The following is a 14,590-nucleotide window of genomic DNA, read 5'->3' on the forward strand; positions in this document are numbered from 1 at the left end:
AGTATCATTAGGGTCTTAAAATTGTATATATGATACAGGAAAGCTGTTCCCCTTATGTAAATAAATACATGGACAGAATTTGAAGTCCAAGTTTAAAAAAATAGATTGATTGTTATATATTCTATCACCAATTTTAAAATTATTGGTCACATGACCCTTCCTCTCTTGGTATTAAAAAAAGATGATTCCAATTTTAATAGCATATTTATTAAAATGGCTGGCATGTAAAAACAATCTTAACAGTAGTCAAGTCTTAGCTTTACATTATCTAAGATTTAGAGAAACCAGCAACAGAATTTGAAAGAAAGAACTGTCACAACTCAAAGAAGTTTCCAATAAATATTAATCCAAGAAAAGTAATAAAACTGGAAATACTCACAATCCCCTTGGTCAGCTGCCCATGCAGACCAGGCTGCCACCCGACTTCTAACGTCCACCTGTGTCACAGTCCCAGGGGGAACGGGGGCAGGAGCTCTGGGTGGAGGTGGAATGCCAGGGTCTGCTTTGGAAATCATCCTTTAAAAAGGGGAACATGAGATAAATGTTTACTCTGTTTCTGCAACACATCAGTTTTCTCAATTTATGTTATTAGTTCTTCAACTTCAGAAAAAACTATATCAAGGGCAAAAAAGATTTCTAGCCATTCCATATATGTAGATTTATAAATGCATATGAGATTTTAAAAATGCAGATTTCTTTCTGGATCTCTCAAGGCTGTAGACCAACTATCGTGCTGAAGCCTAGTTTTTACCCATTTAACCTATTGCTCATTGCTCAAGACTCTCTGTGATTCACAAAGAAGCAGGAGAAGTTATATAAGGAAAAGATCCTACACATGGAGAGAAAAAAAGAAGCAGTCACATAGTGATACACCTGGGAGAGCACACGAGGTGAGATTACAGGTGGTAACCTGTGAAATACAACAATATACCTCCATCAACAATATTCCAAACCTTTAGGTGGCAAAAAAAAAAGACAAGAAAATGAATTCTATCCTTTAATTTTTTTAATGTGCTTACCTCAGGGCATCGGGCCGCCTCTTCTGTTTCCCTCCCTTACTGTCACTGATTGCACTTTCAATATCTTCACTAATCAGGTTGGCCTGCAATGAGAGACAAGTTACCTGGAGGACTATAGATTTTTCCCAAGCTTCAATATGTCCATTAAAACAGGGAAAGGGATTAAGGTTTATTGTCTGAATCAGTGTCTTCATGAAAAAAGAAAGCCTTCTTTGAAAATCAAAATTGCTTTCAAAATGTGACTTGCAGATTTTTTAATGGTGATGTTTATAAGGACAGAATTTAGAAGCTGAAAGAATTTTTAAAGATCCAGAGCCCCTAGGTTCTAAACCAGATGTCCTTCCACAAGGCAAACATACAAGCACTTAGCATAGGCTGAAAGTATAAGCAGGCGCTATAAATGAAGCTGGCTAATTCTCTCCACCTGAGAAGAAACACGTTCATGTAGAGTAAATTTCCTTTCCTTTCTCCTCCTCAGGGCCCACTGGATACCCATCAATCTACTGAAAATAAACCGCTGGGTCCCAATAGAGACCCTCTTATTTTAATGGCAAATTTTACTGTACCCGTGGGAAGGATCGCAACAGTAGGTTGTTCCCTTGGGGCTAATCTCCTTATTTTGTCATTTCAGGTAAAAATTTACTTTCTGCAAACAACTCTTGCAAAACTTTGGAACCAATGTGGGATTAACAGCTACAGAGTTTATTCTGTTTGATTTTCAACTTTATTTATAGCCAGCATTTAAAACTGGATATTAGATCATTGCTGAGATGCAGTCATCCCCTACGTCTGAATGCTCTCTGGAATTATGTATGTTTTCCTCAACCATGCATCCTACATATTCACTTACAGTGAGCACTGATAATCGTAAAATTTGAGAACTGAATGGACACTTAACAATGATCTAATCCATTCTCCTCTTCTAATTTACGAAACTGAGGAATATGCATACAAGTAGACGTGGCCAAGGTCTAGCAGCTAACTGGCAGTGTCAAGGTGCCCCAGTTCAGTGTTGCTTCCACAGGAACATCCTATTTTCAGTGACATTGCCCACATCACCAAAGGCATTCTGTTACCTGAGATATCAAAACTAAAGATGCCTAGTGACCTTGAACTTCTCATGGGGATACGGGAGGCTATTTTATTTCTCAGGAAAAAAAAAAAAAAAAAGGACTACAAAAGTAAGCAACAGCATTGTGGCAGTGTGTGAAGTACCATGAATATTAACACTCTAAAGCAAAATAGCAAGATGATCACATAAAGGAGATTGTATCATATTCGCTGCACTTAATTTTTAATCAAGCAGCCAAGGGAAAAAAGGTCTCATGTGGCCTATGGCACAAATGAGTAAATATAGTTCTTAGTGGCATGTGAGATTTTAGTTAGAGCAAAAACAGTATTCAGTAAATATATCTGAATGTGTCACTATCATCACTCCACATCAAATATGGCAAACACCTTGTTCTCAAAACTGAAATCCGGAAACTTTACTCAGCATAGTAACTATTAGCTCCCAGGAGGACTCTTATATCATGGATCCAAACACCAGATTTGAAATGTCTTTTAACTTAGCCCTTTGTTTTTAAAATGTTTGAATTAAATTTGACTATATTCTCTGAGCAAAATATTCACTTTAATAGTCAGTGATTCAACACATCTAACCTTACAAAATTCTTAATATACTTTATGACTTTTTTTTTTTGTGGACAGTGAGAGAGAGAGACAGAGAGAAAGGTCTTCCTTCCGTTGGTTCACTCCCCAATGGCTGCTGTGGCCGGCCCACCGCGCTGATCAGAAGCCAGGAGCCAGGTGCTTCCTCCTGGTCTCCCATGTGGGTGCAGGGCCCAAGCACTTGGGCCATCCTCCACTGCACTCCTGGGCCACAGCAGAGAGCTGGACTGGAAGAAGAGCAACCCGGACAGAATCCGGCGCCCCGACTGGGACTAGAACCTGGGGTGCCAGCGCCGCAGGCGGAGGATTAGGCTAGTGAGCCGCGGCACCGGCCTACTTTATGACTTTTAAAAGTCACTACACTATACAAAAATCTGATTAATAACACATATACAAATTATCTAAATGTCACATTCTTTGCAAATAAGATCATTAGAAGTCATCTATGGAATAAATTTAAATTAGAAAAAAATTATAAAATATACTGTTTACAGTCAGCCCCAATTTACCTATCATAGTTTAATGTCAAATAAATACAGAAAAGATCAAGTGTCTCTTTATGATAATCTCCCAAAATTTTTTGTAAGGTAAATGTTGCCTGAATATTTATAGTATACAATCAAAACAATAAATCACTGCTTTGGCAAAGTATCAATCAACAGAAAATGATTTCCCTTTTAAAGAAATCAACTCAGGAAATAAAGACATTCAAGGGTGAACATAACTTCTAAGGTCCAATAAAGCATCACAAATTATAATTATTCAAAAATTACAGTGTACTTTGCAACAAAAATTTTAAGGGCATAGCCTGTTATTACTGGTAACTGTGCTCAATTATTTTCACATATCATTTGAGGATTACAAATTCTTAGCAATTACTCAAGTAACATAATTAAATGATGAACCTTATACCAATATCAAGGGAACTATCTTAGTGCTTCATTGCAATAATCCACACTAGGTGATTAGTGCAGAACAAAATCGGACAGTAGTATGATTATTTATTGTCCACGTGTCACTTTTTAACATTTGATTTTCAATTTTAAGTCCAGACATTTGGTAAGAATTTATAATATTATCTACATGTTTAAGAAATAAACGATGCATCTGATTTTTTTAGTATCACTCAAATTTCCTCTTTATTTTCTTGGCTTGGAAATCCAAGGGAAAATACCATGATATTTGTTTTTTTAACAAAATCTTCAAAAAGTAAAGCTGGTATTCCAATGAACATATGATTAAAATATGAGGGCACTTTACAAAATTCATAGAAAATGGGATGAAAAGATGTTTATTTCGGTACAAAGAATATAAGATCTATGCAACATTTTCATGAAACCCATTCTGAATTTTTTGAATACTCCATCATAGGAATCTCAGAAGCTACCAGAACATCTGCCTAAAAGGTCAAAAAAACAAATTCACTGTCTTTTACCTTAATCTCATCACATTGGAAAAGATGAAGATCTGGCTTGTTCTGGGTTGGCTCTTTGCACACCAGGGCAAGAATTGAATCATAGCTGCATGAGTGCATTACCGCTTGGCAGTGCTGGATAGTGTTTAAAGGAAAATTCTCCAGTTCATTCTACAAGGAAAGTAAATATTTTATTTTGTAAGACTTTTGCCTATTGTCAAACAATCTGACCTTTCTGTAAATATGAGAACGTAGGGAGATTTTTAACAAATCAAACAGTACAGATTTTACAAACTTGCCTTTGACTCTAAATCAATGAGGCTCACAGCTCTGTCATCCACTTGAAGAATCATATCTTGAGTCCACACTTTGCCCTTGGCATCAAGCAATTTCAGCTTCCTTATTCCATCATCAACAGTTATCATAGCATCTTTCCGATCCAGAACAAAGGTAGTCAAGTGCTTACAATTGGCAAAAAGAAAAAAAATATTTATAATGTACACATACAATGTCTTAGTACACGTTTTCCAAACAAAAGTAGAATTAACCTAATTGGGGTCAGAGAGCTGAAGGACAAACACAGTGTTCTCTAGAACTTTATGATTATCTTATCAAGAGAATGAGGTCAAAAAGGTTGAATACAGAAAACGATGTCTTAACTCCTAAGATATCCATGTCTATTTCGTACTGAGCCATGCTGAATTAAACATGAGATAAAAACAAAGTCTTTACAGCTTCAATAGCATTCTCTAAAAATAACCTCCTAACCCCACCTTACTCTTTTATGGTGATTTACATGCTGAACAACTTATACATCAGTTCCAACACTGAGAAAGCTGACACTACAGACTAGCCACAGCAATCCATTCTATAACAGCTTCTAGTGTGCAGTCTCCTAAAACCATTTACTAAAACAAAACTGTTTAATTTTAGTTATGCATACTTCAGATAATTAGAAAACAAATAGGAGCAATTCTAAAATTACCTCCATGCTTATTTTCTATGACAGTAGAGGTCATGTGGAAAGGCTTCATTTATGAGCAAATATCTTAAAATTATGAGCAAATTATGAGCAAGAAGATTTCACCTATGAGCCAACATCATAGAGGATAACAAGAGAAAAAAAATCTAATAACAAAACTGTTGTTTAAACTGAATTACAGTAGTAATGAACCTAAACTACTTGCTAAATCTGTAAGAAGTTTAACTTCAAGAAGGTTCTTACAGCACAAAATAGAAGACTCTGCCTTTCCTTTGACTGAAACAAGGCTGACAGTGATCAGTGAGTATAGCTGTGATTTTAATTTATTCTCTATGAACATAAACCCCAGGTTATTTATATAAAATACTTTATATATAATATCTCAGTTTTACAAAAGCTGGAGGACAGGTCAACACAACCTAAAATACAACACAAGAATAAAATAAAACATAATTTTGGATTTTACTTTCATTTTTTATGTTCCTGAAGAGTTAGTTTTAAATATTGGCAAATATTTGAAGCATCTTACTTCAACACGATACTGGGATACATCTGACACACTGCTGACACTGTCCCGTGCATAATTCTTCCTCTGTTCTAAAAGAGAAATTTAAAAAACCATTATTTACTCACTAATAAATAGGCTGAAGTTCATGGTGTCATGTGGTCATTTTTAAAGCTGGTCTATCTCACATATAAATACAGTACTTGATAAGTCACCATTGTGTGGTGTATCTGAAAACACCCATTATTCATAGTCAATCTAAAAGCCACAAGAAAACCTACATGATATGCAGGAATAGTTTGACTCAATAAAATTTTTCAGAACTCCAAAGTTTATCAAGATTGTAAATAAAAAAAATTATTTCATCTAAAGATTTTAATTAGGAATCTTTTGTCTGACAAAAAAGACAAAAATCAGCTTAAAATTTCATTTGTTCATTCACTGAGATCAAAGTAAAACTGCAAATATTGTCGTAGATACTGTATTATATGAGTTAGACTACATTATTAAAATAATAGACAATATAACAAGTATCTCCTTTTATAACATCCAAACTATGGACAGTGGTAGAGGAGATTCAAAACATGATTCAATCATGCTGAGTGCCATTCAATAGTTGCGATTTTCACATATTTATAGAACACACAGAGTTACAGAAATAAGCTGTTAAGAAAAATGAGAAAGTTAGGTAGAAAGTTACTGCATCAAACTTACTTAAAGAGCTAAAAGAAATCTTTAAGTTTCTTTTCTGATATAAATGCTGCAAACCCAAAAATAATATTAAACTATGTGTTGGCAATATTTAGTATTTGTTACTTTTTAACCAAACAGCTTGCTTAATTGTAAATTTATAGTTTCCCTATTTCTTTTAAAGCAAGTGCTATCGTGAAAAATGAAAAAGAACTCTAAGGGGAACCCAAAGTTTTTTTGTTCTAATTTAGCTTTGCTACCACTACTTTCAACAGAAATTAAATTCAAGCAAGACACTTATTGTTCAGGGCCTTAGCATCATTATTGAAAAATAAAACAGTTACATAAGATAATACCAAAGACCCTTAAAGAATTAAAGTTCTGGCATACATACATAAATATATTAGGTGTGTGTGTGTGTGTATGTATAAAACTTGGCTTCTAAAAATAAATGCTTTTTCACAGTTACTATGGAAACCTTAGATAATCCTACAACATAAATCAAAAAATTCTGAGCATAAATGCAATGTATGTACAAAAATACAAACTACACAGGAAGACTTAGAATGTTAACTGAATTCTTTAGAAACTTCAATAACTTTTTGTTTCAAAATATATATTTAAGTAATTAACCTTTCATTTATATTTATTTAAAAGTTTAGATGAAAAATCTCCATATTCCCTATTATCACTCCTTTTATTACTCTGATACTAATATATTCTATTTTTGATTTTGCAGCATTAAAATTACTCAAAAACAAGACACACTACAAAGCCCATTCTGCTACCTTTCTTTTTTTGTTTGGATGATGACCTGAAGAAGTATGATCCATCTGGTCCTACCAAGATAATGTGATCATAAAGAAAGATCTGGTTTCACCATGAACATTTTTATGACAATATTAAAAAAAAAACCCTTCATTGTCTAAATTTGTTCTTGGGGAAAAATTATATTACTCTTGAAATACAATATATAATTCAGGGATGCGTTTGACAAAGCACTTAGAAATCATCTCTGTATAATAATCACTAGCTCATCACATTCTAACACAATGCTCCATGGCAGACCCGTCACAGGGGGGAGGTTCTGTTTCTTTTGAGGGGACATGAGGGCATCACGGAATCCAGCGATGATAAAGTAGCTCCAGGATGTCCAGTGTTCGACAGATTCTTTCAGAGAAATGAATGGCAAACAACGGGAAGGCTCCAAAATAGTGTTTGTGCCTAGACATTCTTATATGAGATAGTAAGAATTTATTCCCCCAGATTTTCTAACACACAGTTTCTTATGCCCACAGAATCACAATGTACAAAAATGCAAAGGAAATATTCAATAGCACTTATGAAAGTATGGGTTTAAGCTGGTCACTCCGACTGTCATTTCTGATTATCCAGATTAGGAATTCATTTTCAGAATTCCTAAGCTTCTTTCTTGCCCATATTACACAACAGACAAGATGTATATTACATGAAATTACCTCTTAAAGACCCTAAAAATGTACAAATACCAGAAAACAGGTTAGCAAATAAACTAGTAGTTCCAGTGATGTTAAGTAAGTGGACAAAAGTTAATATTAACATTTTTTATTAGGCAATTTTGAGAGGAGGTTCCTAAAAGGCAACTGTCGTGGTACATTTTATGAGAACCATATGTACTTACTGGTACAGTTGTAAGTAACAATTATTCTCCTAAACTAAAAATCTCCCCACCCTCACACAATGTAAAAAGCCTAAGCCAAGTCTCTCAATACTACTATAATGATGTTGATCACTGTCTTTAACACATATTAAACTAAGCTTAAAAAAAAAAAAAAAACACCTGAAACACTGTGTGGGTCACTCTCAAGATTCTCATGTAATCCATCTAGAGTGCAGATAAGGTGAAAATCTCCATGCCAAAATCTGCATAAATGCCAACTGACTTACTCTATGTTCTCTCTTCAAACACAGCTTTGCTTCCAAATTATGAGGGTAAATCATGGACAAATGTCATATTAAATAATAAATAAATGAATAATACTGGCAAGCTTTGGGTTTCGAGTAGGAGGGTGGCTCCCACTTCTCCTGGAACTCTCCTTTCCCTCTATCTCTCCTTCTCTCCCTCTCTCCCTGCCTCCCTCTCTCTCTCAGAATCAATTAGGACCAGGAACAAACTTCACTTACGTATGGTATCAGTGCTTGTATTTCATTAATTTTCTTATTAATTTTTATCTCATGGACCAGAATACACAAACCCAGACAGACAGATTTAGGAGAGCTGAGTAACCAATGGTGAAAATGCTTTACAAATTATTTTAGTATGATTGAGCTGCTTTATGCATGTTCTTTCAAAAACAGATATTCAACTTCTAGGTCAGAAATAGCAAATTTAGCTTTTATTTTAATAATTAGCATAACTAAAACTGTAACAAGCACACAGGTCAATTATATTTGACTCCCTTTTACCTGAATAAAAGGCATAAGCATAATATTGCAACATGAAACAGGTAATATTTAGAGTTTTAGCTAATATATGTAAAATTTTAATTTTCTCTTTCTCCAGAAACAGAGTTGCTTGGAAAATAAGGACTTGGCCATTAAAAAGAAAAAAGTAACATAAAAGCAGCTGGTGAGTATTTCTCTCCAAATAACTAAAACAGTGGGCTACAGCTCACATTACTTTATTCTTGCAAAAACTGTCAACCACAGAAGAGAATTCCTTTCCCACTAGTTTAGTGCATCATTTCCAGAAAGGAGAGGTGCTAAAGGGAATCAGTAAGAGGAAGGGAGTGATGATTAGCAGCCCTCATGACCATGTAAGAATTAGCACAAGCAATGCAACCACAGACTGACAGCACAGTGCTTGGGACAGGCAGCTTACACAGCCACAGATCGACAGATCAGTGTGTGAGACAGGCAGGTACAACAACTACTCACTGACACAACAGTGTGTGAGACAGGTACAACAACCACTTACTGATAGAGCAATGTGTGAGACAGGCAGTTATAACAACCACTCACTGACACAACAGTGTGTGAGACAGGCAGGTACAACAACCACTCACTGACAGAGCAGTGTGCGAGACAGGCAGGTACAACAACCACTCACTGACACAACAGTGTGTGAGACAGACAGGTAAAACAACTACTCACTGACACAACAGTGTGTGAGACAAGCAGGTACAACAACCACAGGCTGACAGAGCAGTGTGTGAGACAGGCAGGTACAACAACCAGTCACTGACACAGCAGTGTGTGAGACAGGCAGGTACAACAACCACTCACTGACAGAGCAGTGTGTGAGACATGCAGGTACAACAACCACTCACTGACACAGCCGTGTGTGAGACAGACAGGTAAAACAACTACTCACTGACACAACAGTGTGTGAGACAAGCAGGTACAACAACTACTCACTGACACAACAGTGTGTGAGACAAGCAGGTACAACAACCACTCACTGACACAGCCGTGTGTGAGACAGACAGGTACAACAACCACTCACTGACACAACAGTGTGTGAGACAGACAGGTAAAACAACTACTCACTGACACAACAGTGTGTGAGACAAGCAGGTACAACAACCACAGGCTGACAGAGCAGTGTGTGAGACAGGCAGGTACAACAACCAGTCACTGACACAGCAGTGTGTGAGACAGGCAGGTACAACAACCACTCACTGACAGAGCAGTGTGTGAGACAGGCAGGTACAACAACCACTCACTGACACAGCCGTGTGTGAGACAGACAGGTAAAACAACTACTCACTGACACAACAGTGTGTGAGACAAGCAGGTACAACAACCACAGGCTGACAGAGCAGTGTGTGAGACATGCAGGTACAATAACCACTCACTGACACAGCCGTGTGTGAGACAGGCAGGTACAACAACCAGCCACTGACCGAGCAGTGTCTCAGGCAGAAACAACCACCACAGATTGTCAGAGCAGTATCTGAGACAGGCATATAACACTACCACAGCCTGACAGCGTAGTGTCTGAGACAAGCAGGTAACTACAACCACTGACTGACAAAACACTATCTAAGACTTCATTTAGAACACAAAAAAGTCATTTTTACAAACCACATTCTTTAAAAATTAATTTTAGTAGCCTGTTCAACAATGCATTAAAATGGCTCATATCATGAGGAGAGGGGGAACTTCAAAATTTACAGTCAGGTTCGGAAAATGACCAGCCTGCCTCTGAGTCACTTGTTTTAGCAGTCTATTAGGCTGAATTTTCACTCTAACATTTCCTAATTTCCTGATATTTTTAAAATCATGAGTCATTTACTTCTTAAGAATTACAAAAAGGCATTTGTACTTTAAAAAAAATTAAACATTTTCTCTATGTAAAACACAAACTGCATAATGAGGATACAAAAAAATGAGATTGTTTAAAAAATTATTTTTGAGAAGCAGGGGGAGGGGAACAAATAGAGCTCCATCTGCCCGTTCACTCCTCAAATACCTACAACAGCCAGGGCTGGGTCAGAGCCAATGAAATGGGAGCCTGGAATGCAACTCAGTACTCCTACATGGGTAACAGGAATCCAGTCACCGCAGTCATCTCTGCTGCCTCCCAGAGTCCACACTGGGAGAAAGCTGGAGTCGCAGTCGGGAACTGAACCCAGATATTCTGCTATGATGTGCAGGTGTCCTAATGCTGGGCTAAAGGTCTGCTCCCACAGCACCAAGCATTAACTCCCCAGTGGCACTTGAAACATGAAAGAGACTTGGGATTCAATTATGGCAATCAAATAGATTAGCTCCAAAACAAGATCAGGAGGGAGAGGGAGACCAGAAAAATGGAGGTACAAAAAGAAAAATGTGTGGTGTGGTTACTGGCTAAGAAGAGTACCTATCATATTTATCCAATAATATAAATCTCAAAGTTAACTGTAAGTGTTGCTAATGACCGTGAGGTATTACAAATTGGTAATTCTGTGACACTTTGAGTTTTCTGGACATAACATTATACTGTATATATCTTTATTTAAAAAAAAAAAACCTGTAAGATTGGATTTTGAATGTTTTCAACTATAGAGAAATGTTAAATGATTAAAAGGATAAATGTTAACCATCATCAGATATTATACAATGAATACATATAATGAAGCATCATATAGTGGCCGACGCCGTGGCTCACTAGGCTAATCCTCCGCCTGTGGTGCCGGCACCCTGGGTTCTAGTCCTAGTCGGGGCGCCGGATTCTGTCCGGGTTGCTGCTCTTCCACTCCACCTCTCTTCTGTGGCCCAGGAAGGCGGTGGAGGATAGCCCAAGTGCTTGGGCCCTGTACCTGCATGGGAGACCAGGAGGAAGCTCCTGGCTCCTGGCTTCCGATCAGTGCAGCGTGCGCTGGCTGTAGCGGTCATTTGGGGGGGGTAAACCAATGGTAAAGGAAGACCTTTCTCTCTGTCTCTCTCTCTCTCACTGTCTAACTCTGCCTGTTAAAAAAATATATATAGTATCCCATATATATGCACAATTTTATATGCCTGTTAAAATTTTTTTAAAAGACAAATTTTAAGAAAGCATCTGATTATTTATGGCAAGTAGTCAAACTACATTCAGCAGTATCTACTTTAGAGGGGAGTAACTTTTTATTTTTTTAAAGATTTTATTTATTTATTTGAAAGGTAGAGTTACAGACAGTGAGGGGGAGAAAGAGAGAGAAAGGCCTTCCTTCCGTTGGTTCACTCCCCAAACGGTCGGAGCTGCGCCAATCTGAAGCCAGAAGCCAGGAGCTTCCTCCTGGCCTCCCATATGGGTGCAGGGGTCCAAGGACTTGGGCCATCTTCCACTGCTTTCCCAGGCCACAGCAGAGATCTGGATTGGAAGAGGAGCAGCCAGGACTAGAACCAGTGCCCATATGGATTGCCAGCACCACAGGCAGAGGATTAACCTACTGCGCCATGGTGCCGGCCCCAAGGGGAGTTACTTTTCTAGGAAGGTTGGCTGACTGGTCTTAGAGATTTCACAACATCTTCACATTAAAGTTCCATTCTGCACTCTCTTTCCCAGTCTACAGCTACCAGAGGCAATGCTAGAAGCTCCATGTTCACAACAAGGGAACCTGACAGGCTTAGGAACCCACTGAGTGAGAAAGCAGCCCCAAATACTCAGAAGGAGAGTGACACTGAATGACTTGGTACAAGGGTGAGGAATGCAGCCTTGGAGATGGTCACCATATACAACAGTGGGCACACCCTAGCCCTCTGAGTCACCCAGAGGTTGCAAGTGCCACACCTCGAGGGAAGGGAAGGTTTAATACACTTCACAGCTACAAGAGAACTTCAAAAAGGTCACAGGAAATGAAATCGAAAGAAGTTAAACCAACGCAAAAAAAAAAAAAAAAAGTTGAAAACAAACAAGGAGTCTGGCAAAAAGCACATCAAAAATGAGTATTAAGAAAAAAAAAACTGTATATGGTTTTCACAGTTTTTTCTCATCAAAATAAACTTATCGTTTAATTCCATTTTCTGTGAATATTTTTAAGTATCCTCATATTTCTCTTAAAATTTTTTTAAATTTTAGTGCTTAAAGACTTTAACAGGGATGGCACTTGGTATAGCAGTTAAAACGTAACCACTTGGGATGCCCATGTCCAGTATCAGAGTGCCTACATTCACATCCCAGCTCCACTCCAAATTCCAGCTTCCTGCTAAGACACACCCTGAGAGGCAGCAATGATTACTCAAGTAATAGGGTCCCTGCCACCCAGATGGAAGACCTGGATTGAGTTCCAGGCTCCTGGCTTCAGCCTGGCCCAGCCCAGCTCAACAAATGCAGCCATCTGGGAAGTGAACCAGTGGGTGGAAGATCTCTATTTGTCTCTATGTCTACCTCTGTCATTTTTGAATAAAACGAAAATAAATAAAAATTTATAGAAAGAATTTGACAACCAGGATGGCTGGAAAAAATATAAAATTTCCAGTCCCTATTAACAGTATTTAAATGAAATGCTACTGTCTTGAAACACATAGATGAGGAGGAATTTTTATTTTCCCAAGCAAGAGTTTTTAGGAACACTACAATGTCATGGACATTAGTGATGCAAAGCCTTTCCATGCTGGCTTGGAAATTCCTCACGTAACAATGAAGAAACGAAAAAAAAAAAAAAAACCAGAGTCATGAAAATTGCAGCATATTTGACCGATTTCCTTAAATAATAAATCAATATATATCTCCAAAAAGTCAGATTTATGGTCATATAGAAGTATAGTTCACAATATATTTTATGGGATTTATATAAAAATACTTCTAAAGCAATGTAGAGAGTGAACACAGCTTACAAACATACAACAAAGGCTTATACAACAAAGGCTACCTCTTGATTCTGTCAAGGTCTCACCATGACAATGTGTATAACCCAATTTGGAGGTGACACCAAAAATATTAAATTTAAGGGGCATGATGAATCTGAGGCCCAAGGACAAAAGGTGACTCTTCAATTCCATTCCCTATTTCCACAACAAGGCCATTACTTACATTTTCTCATATAAATGGACAATATTATTTTTTTTAAGATTGCAGAACTGATGTTCTTTTTTTAAAAATTTTTTTTTTATTTATTTGACAGATGAGTTAGACAGTGAGAGAAAGAGAAAGGTCTTCCTTCCATTGGTTCATCACCAAAATGGCTGCTATGGCCGGAGCTATGCTGAGCTGAAGCCAGGAGCAAGGTGCTTCTTCCTGGTCTCCCACATGGGTGCAGGTGCCCAAGCACTTGGGCCATTCTCCACTGCCTTCCCGGGCCACAGCAGAGAGGTGGAATGGAAGAGGAGCAACTGGGACTTGAACCCAGCACCCATATGGGATGCCAGCACCATAGGCGGAGGATTAACCAAGTGAGCCACGGCGCAGACCCCAGACAATATTATTACCATGCCTATTGTACAGATCATGAGACTGAGACCATGAGGCTAAATCATTTGCTTGAAACAGCAGAATTTGATAGAGGTGCCCTGAATTCATCACCAATCCCCTGGCCTCCAAAACCCACATTTAGGAAAAGCAATCCATGTAGTTTTTCATTATATGGATTTTCTATGAAATATCTGAAGATGCCCCTCTTGTATCCATGGATTTAAAAAATTTTTCCATCAAACTATAATTCTGTTTTCCATGAACTTCATGAAGTGTTGTCCTATGATGGGTCCGTTTCTGAGTACAACTACAAAATAAGTACTTGCTGAATATATTACCATTTACAACTATGAGGCCAAGGTAAGAATGTCTCAATACAATACACAGGAAAAAACTTGAAACCAACACTAATCAGATTGACAGAGCCATATATACATGTATGGTATTAAATCCATTT

General features: G+C 37.6%; 1 protein-coding gene across 4 annotated transcripts in view; it reads right to left on the reverse strand.

Moving 5' to 3' along the window:
• The window catches only part of EPS8 (EGFR pathway substrate 8, signaling adaptor), a 205,277-nt gene that overhangs the window by 55,165 nt on the left and 135,522 nt on the right, over positions 1-14,590 (reverse strand). For all 4 annotated transcript variants that reach the window (XM_062194883.1, XM_062194885.1, XM_062194882.1 and 1 more), the window contains 5 exons: positions 5,616-5,683; positions 4,404-4,565; positions 4,126-4,275; positions 1,020-1,102; positions 380-516 (listed from right to left, as the gene is read on the reverse strand). In XM_062194883.1, coding sequence (XP_062050867.1) covers positions 380-516; positions 1,020-1,102; positions 4,126-4,275; positions 4,404-4,565; positions 5,616-5,683 — 600 coding nt within the window. The remainder of the gene's footprint in view (positions 1-379; positions 517-1,019; positions 1,103-4,125; positions 4,276-4,403; positions 4,566-5,615; positions 5,684-14,590) is intronic.

Source organism: Lepus europaeus, chromosome 6 (assembly GCF_033115175.1).
Source record: "Lepus europaeus isolate LE1 chromosome 6, mLepTim1.pri, whole genome shotgun sequence".
Lineage (NCBI taxonomy): Eukaryota > Metazoa > Chordata > Mammalia > Lagomorpha > Leporidae > Lepus > Lepus europaeus.